This window comes from Poecilia latipinna, unplaced genomic scaffold, assembly GCF_001443285.1.
Source record: "Poecilia latipinna isolate Pla-1442-1.1 unplaced genomic scaffold, P_latipinna-1.0 Scaffold623, whole genome shotgun sequence".
NCBI classification, from domain to species: domain Eukaryota; kingdom Metazoa; phylum Chordata; class Actinopteri; order Cyprinodontiformes; family Poeciliidae; genus Poecilia; species Poecilia latipinna.
The window spans coordinates 1-7181 of NW_015113239.1; the positions used below are offsets into that span (position 1 = coordinate 1).

At 38.0% G+C, this 7181-nt stretch overlaps 1 protein-coding gene across 1 annotated transcript; it reads right to left on the reverse strand.

Moving 5' to 3' along the window:
- Positions 1-61: 61 nt before the first annotated feature.
- LOC106954056 (transcription factor 7-like 2) lies at positions 62-1833 on the reverse strand. The gene is made up of 3 exons (XM_015043289.1): positions 1115-1833; positions 905-971; positions 62-712 (listed from the first exon to the last, which is right to left on the reverse strand). Exons 1-3 carry the CDS (start codon positions 1301-1303, stop codon positions 456-458), a joined length of 513 nt encoding a protein of 170 aa, XP_014898775.1. The 5' UTR covers positions 1304-1833; the 3' UTR covers positions 62-455.
- Positions 1834-7181: the final 5348 nt, after the last annotated feature.

Below are 7181 nucleotides of genomic sequence, written 5' to 3' on the forward strand. Positions count from 1 at the left end.
AAAAAAATTATCCATGCAAATCCCTTTCAAATGCTTATTTGCATATTTGTTGCTTTTAAAAAAAAAACACTGTTCAGTGTGTTAGAGAGCCGTTGTAAAAGTGCAGCTCCCTGTAGTGTTAGTGGGGAAATAAAAAAAGGGCATTTTTGATGAGGCCATGCAAACACAAATCAGTTGCATTATTTAGGAGGAAGGGGGTGGGGGGATCACGCACTTTTAACCTAATTTTAATAAAACACGGCCAAATATTGTTATTAAAAATAAATAGAAAATTACAATATATTTAATTGAACAAAAATTTTCACTCAATTTCCCCTACCATTTATGATTTCAATTTATTTTTTGAATTCATTAGCATAGTTAGCATGTTAGCTTCCATGTTCAAGAGCGCGGTGCTGTACACTTCAGGAGGAGTTGGAAAACTTGGCTTCCACAATTTTTGCCCCCCCTTTTTTTCAGCTTTTTCTGGGTGACAACACTGCTTTGGAGCCTCGGTGTGTGTGTGTGAGAGAGAGAGAGAGAGTGTGAGGAAGAGTGTGTGAGGAGTGTGTGTGCAGATATCCAGCTGGTAAAATAAGTGAACTTACTGTGCGTGCTGTTGGAGAAAGTGATCCGTTGGGGAGGTAGGGGCTGGTGAGATCGGGGATCATTATAAACGGATAGCCCGGGTACGGTGGGCTCTTGAACAGCCCTCCATCTTGCCTTTTCGCAGCTAACATGGCGGGGGGTGGAGGGGAGAAGAGGAAAACTTTTAATAAACTGGCCTTGGAATGTGTTTTTTTTTAATCGTTGGAAATTGTATTTGAGGAAGAAGGCTGCAGGAGACTCCTTCCTCTGTTAAAAATACACAATGTCATGGTTGAGGAAAAAAAACAAAGATAGGAGATTAAAGGAAGAAACTCACCCTCTTCTAAACTTTCCCTTGTTTTGTCTCTGAAAGTTTCAGATCTAGGCGGAGGCCGTCTTTCCGCCTTGAAATGCAACGAAACACAAGGACTGCGTTAAAGTTATAGGGGGCTTTCATGGTGAACTCTATCAAAGTGTGCTAAGAAATGTAGGCCACCCCCTCAAACATGTAATGCGAACTTAACGGAGCCGATCGATCCGAACTTACCTCCGAGTCCGAAGAGCTGTTCTGATTCGTTTCCGACTCGTTTACGAGCGAAGATTTGACGTCTGCTAAATCCCTTTCTGCCGAGGAGTTCTCCGAGATTTTCTCCTCCTGCTCCCCTTCGTCTTTGAACGAAATCATCTCATCGTTTGCGCCCAGATCGTCCCCTCCACCGCCGTTGAGCTGCGGCATTTTTCCCCCGAGCAGAAGAATCGTTCTCGGGTCGAAAAAAACCACCAAAAAGTTTCAAACCCTTGATCTCTGCGAGCTCGAAAGTCCGAGAGTTTAAGTTTTTGGGGGGTTTTCTTTTTAAAAGAGAGGGTCTTCGTATTGGCGTTTTCCAAAAGCTCTGGTATATAAAACTCAAAAACACAAGGGGGGGAAAAAGAAGGGGGAAAAATGTTGGCAGAAAAATGGGGAAGCCGGAGAAGGAGCCGAGCCGCTCGGATTGAGTGAGTTGAAGTTGGTCGGAGTGGTTTTCAGTTCAAAGGCGGCGCTGATTGACAGATAGAGAGGGATGGAAATAGAGAGAGTCTGGATTCGGGATTATTGACAGGGAGAAACACACAAGAAACTAATGAGATTCAAACAGGGAGGGACTTGAAGTGACGTTTTCATAAATAGGAGGAAAAAAAAGAGGGAGAGAGAGAGGGAGAGAGGAGAGGGAGTGCTGGTTGGAGGAAGCCGGCTGCAGCGAAAAAGCATGTGAGGAGTGAAAATGCCAGTTTGGGAGTAGGACAGTAATGGTAAAATAGCAGGAAGATATAGGAGTTGCTTGCAAATGTGGATTAAACGCACATATGGGCGGTCTCTCAGCGCGAAAAAAGGAAGCAATGAAAAGAAGTCACTTTTATGGAGCTCCAAAAGTGCCGTAATTATATAAGGAGAAAGAATAAATAAAAGATTTATTCCTGAAATGTCAGTTTTTGAAATGGACAAGATGGTTCACCACGCAGGGTGGCATGCCATGAGGGGCGGCACAAGCCTGCCTTCCTTCCCCAAAACTTAAAGCAACAACAGTCAACCCCATTGACAAAAACTCTTTGAAGGAATGTTATGAAAGAAACATTAACTCAAGTCATCAAGATACACAGGAAGAGTTTGTTAAAATAAGCAAGACATTTTTTTATTTGTAGCTCTGATTAAAAAAAGAGGCTGACTTCCTGTTGGGTTTAGGATAAGAATTCAAGAGATTTTTTTTTTTTTTTTTAGTTTGACCTGCCAAGATTTACGTGTAAATTTTCATAGTTCTACATAAAACCGATATGAAGGAAATGCCCCAATTTCTTGATCACAAGAAAGTTGTGATTCCCCTTTGTTTACACTGTAAGAAAATATTTTCTACTTACGACACTATAATTGGTATGTGATTTAAATCCAGAAGAAATTGGACAATAACAATATAGACATCCAAAGGTACCACAAATTTAAAAGAAATAAATCAATGACTACCTTAATATGCCATTAATCATTTAACAAAATAGATAATTTATTAAAAGTACATAATGCAGTACATATTTTGATTATAAAACATGTATTTTATTTTGAAAATAATGTGTGGTTATTGCATATTTATTGATTTGATGGTTATCAAATAAAATATGGAGCTCCAAAAGTGGAACAGTGCAATCAAAATAAATAATTCCTTGATTATTTATTTTGGAAAAAAAAAATGCAGATAACAAAGACATATATTTAACATGGTACATATATCCACTTTAATTACAGGTCATTATTCTTTTAAGTCATTCACAGTTGTGTGTAATAAAGCTTACAGGGGCAGTATGTTTTAGTTTTTTTGTTGTTGGGTTTTTTCTTAATAGATGTTCAATAAATGTTTAATATATATATATATATCCCCATACATATCATGAAAGTTGTTTTTGTTATTTTATCATCTTCTATTTGATGTTTTGTTATTTGTTATGTTAAGTAGTCACCTCAGGTCCTTTTTTATTACATTTCCATGCCAGATATAAGATCAAGCTTAAAATATATTCTTCTAATTGTCTCTTAATTTCTATTGTATTTCAGTGACCATGTTACACCACAACAAACCAGTATGACATAGCTACTGCAGCATTTCGTAGTAATTTTTTAGGTGAAGTAATTTCTAGAAATGATGCCATGTTTGTCAGGAACTTGCTATAAAACAGGATTACAAAGATTATATCAGGGAATAAAAACGGTTTTCATGTAAACAATGGTTGTTGATGTGTATTTAACTATCAATATGTCTTTTTTTTTTTTTCTTTTTTTTTTTTTTCATGGGGGGGGCACCAAAACTGACTCTAGCCCCAACCCCCAAATTCTCCTCAATCCGACCCTGGTTGCGTCTAACCTATCAGATGTAGCAGTTAGCTCCAAATATTACAACTGATCTTAAAATTAATTTAAATTATTGCTTAGTCCACTGCCTCAAGAACCGAAAAGGAAATAATTATATGTGGCTTTAATATACAACTCAAAATGTTTGATTAATAGCTTTTAGCTAGTAGTATTTTATTATTCATAATTTTATTTTAGTCATTACACATTTCATTTCATCTTAATAATCATTTGTTAATGCTTTTAGGGGTGATGGATGATATTGTGACACCTTCGGCACTCAATACCTTCTTCAGGTCTTTTGCAGTTTATTCCCATCTAGTCTGTCATTCACTCACCAAATCAACTAAATATTACATCTGAATTTTAATTATTTTTCTCCCCCAAATCCATCCTGTTTTCCCCCTCTTTCCTTTTTCTTACACCAACTAAATACTCAAGGCCTGTATCAGAAGCAGAATTACTCTGAGCTGTTTTTAGCATTATCATTTTATCTGCTTTGTCAGCTCCTTAGATCTATTTTTCATTATATTGGCTAATGTTTCCTTAGATCTATTTTTTGGGATGGAGGGTGTTATTGCATCCTACTTTCTTGACAGGTGTGATGTCCTCTGGGACGCACCTGAATTCCTCACTGGCAGCAGAAGACTGAGCTGTTTTTATTTATTTATTTATTTATTTATTTATTTATTTATTTTATTTTTCCTATTTTTTTCCTCTCTCAGCAGCAGCCAGACTGGACACAAATAACAGATTCTGAATTGGATGCTCCATTTCCACGTCTTATTTTAGTCTAGCTGAACCTTTAAAAAGATACAAAAGAGGGATTTTTAACTGAATGTTTACAACTAATAGAATGATGTTTTCTATTATTTATAAAAAAAATTAACATCTCATTAATTGAAGCCAGAGCAATTAATATTTTATGTATCAAATAATAAACAGGTACGACACAATTATATAAAAAGCTGAAAAATGATTAAATAGCCATTTTAAAAACACCTTATCTCCATCTGAAATATATGTTAAAATTAAAAGCAGAGTCCATGCCTGCTAACCCTGTTAGCTGGAGGTACATATCAGTGATGAGCTCAGCAGCTGTGACTCAGTTACTTTATCAGATCAGTGGGGAAAATGCAGCTTCTGGTATCTGCCAGAAATTTGATGCTGCAATCACACACACACCAACAACAACACAAAAAAAACATCAATTAATTCAGCTCTAGCTACAAGAAATTGAGCTAAAACATCCATGCAGGTGACACTTGCAGTCTTGCAAAATCAAGCAGAGCAAGATCAAAACAAGAACACAGAATTGTTGATGAAGAAATATTGTCTGATGCCTTCATGCTGTAAGACGTGGGGAAACTAAATATTATGACACTAATTCCTCTGTATCTGCTGTCAGCGGGGTTGTCAGGGAGCACCGATGGGGAATCATTGTGCACGCATGCAGCAGCAAAATGCTGGGAGTCTGCTCCCAGACGCGCCCAGGCCAGGCAGCTCCCAGAAAAGCAGACGACTGCGCTCAGTGATCGCTGATGTGCTTTATCTGGATGAGGTGAAAGCAGCGCTTGTGTTGGCTGGCTGCAGCCCAGACAGCGACGTATGGGGAGGGCGTGAGGGGAAAAGAGAGAGGGGTTGCAGGCACCGGTTCTCATCCAGTCTTGTCTGTGTTCAGGCAGCTGATGGAGGAAGAAGAGGCACCCTGCTGTTCAGGGGCCCTCGAAATCTGGACCCCGCGCATCCCAGACCAAAGCAGAGGGGGCTCCAAGCTGGCCTCCACCCGGATTGCCTCAGCAGGTACCGGAGAGTTTACTGGGGGGGCTGGCAGCATGTTATCACGCGTGCCGTGGAGACACCTGTCTCTGATGCCGCCCCAGTGATTCTAATCTACAGGACCCTTTAATAACAAGATGATAGGCTTTGCTGCTGCTGCTGCTGCTGCCCCCACAGCTCGGGATGAGGGAGCAGACGCACGCTCTGCGTCCGTTGGTGTTATTTATGTTTGCTGTGGCTTTTGTGTGTTCACCTCTGCCCCTGGTGGCGGCTGCTTGGTAAAAAAAAGACCCAAAGATCCGCCACTCTTATCTCAAGAGGCAATGATCCCATGACAGCCCTGATCATGAATTTACTGATTCCCAGTGAAGCCATCACTTCTTCTGTCAAAAGAAAAGAAAAAAAAAATCTAATTTTTAGGTTATAAAATGTAAAACATATGGAGCCTATCTAACTGTGTGACCTCGCTGGAAACTTTGAAGGGATTTTTGTTCTCTTTGTCCTTCTGAAGTGTCAAAGAGAATATATTTGAGCTGTTATTGGTTTTTTCCTCAATGCATGTGTATTTCTTTAGGTAAATAACTTTTCAACAATGTTGAGAGAAATAAAAACATTACAAAATGCTCCGTGACCTACATGTCAAATTTCAATCATTATGTAGATATAACTTTGTTCTTCCTGTTTTATGTATTGTTTTGTACATTATAAAAGTTTTTTTTTTAGCATTTTGTTTTTTCCTCATTCCTAAAATTTGATGACTTTCATTCCATCAGCACTCTCCACATTTAATCATCCCTGTTTTATTTAAATCAGCCTTGTTTTGCAGCTGTGACACAAATTTGTGTAACATTTTTGAAATAAATTCATCTTTTTTTCTTTTTTTTTGCAGTTATATAATCGCGCATTGAAAATCCAACCTCTAAGCGTTAAGTTAATCACATTTATTGGGCTGGGAAACAACCGCTAGTTTCCTGTTCTTAATTCTCAGCCAGTCATTGACAGATTTACTGACACGTTTTGAGCCATAGCCATGTTTCAGTGCTTTAGCTGAGTCTTGTTTATTTATGTTTGCAGATGTTCTCATATTTTTCTCAGCAGCCCTCAGTCTGTGCAGTCTGGCCGGTCAGGTGTTGCTGCAGAAAAAGGGCCCAAAAGCATGATACTTAGGTCTCCAAGCTTCACAGTTGGAATGGGTTTCTTTTCTTGAATGCTGCATTTGGTTTATGTCAAACAAGTCCTCTAGTCCTCTGTTCTGATGCATAAGTAATTTAATTTTAGACTTGTTTGTCCTGGTCTTTGTCTATGTTCTTCCAGGCCAACTTCAGATTGGAATTATTTTCTTCTTACAGATCAAATGTTTTCTCCTTGCACATTTCAAGTCAAGTCAAGTAAACTTTTTTTTTTCTAAAGCAGACCGATCATTTAAAGCAGTAATAATCAACATAAAGTAGTCTAAACAGCTGAATGAAGAGTGGAATAAAACAATAAATCTCAACAAAGTAAAATAATAATAATTTCCAATGGAAGTTAAACTTCTGTTGACTGTTTCTAACTGCACAGACATTTAAAAATATCAACTTAGTTGATCCTGGACTTCCTGTTTGTCTGCAGTATGACGTAAATCGCGATATTCTTTGTTTAACCCATTTTTTAAAATTGAAAAGATAAGAGCACACGTTGTAAAAGTAAAACAGAGGCGTAATGATGCTCATTATTCCAGAAATGGCTACAAGACAATAACTTCTTGCCTAAACTTGTCAGAGTATTAATTAAAACATTTTAAACAACCGCAAAGTTGACCTAAGTTTATCTCATCACATTGAGCAGTATGGCAAAAGAGGTAAAATAGAATATCCAAAGCTCACTATTAAAGAACTGTAGCATTCATTTCATTGTGAGATTAGGCTACTGCAACAAAACATGGATTCATTTCAAAGATTTTTATACAAGCTTACCAAAACTA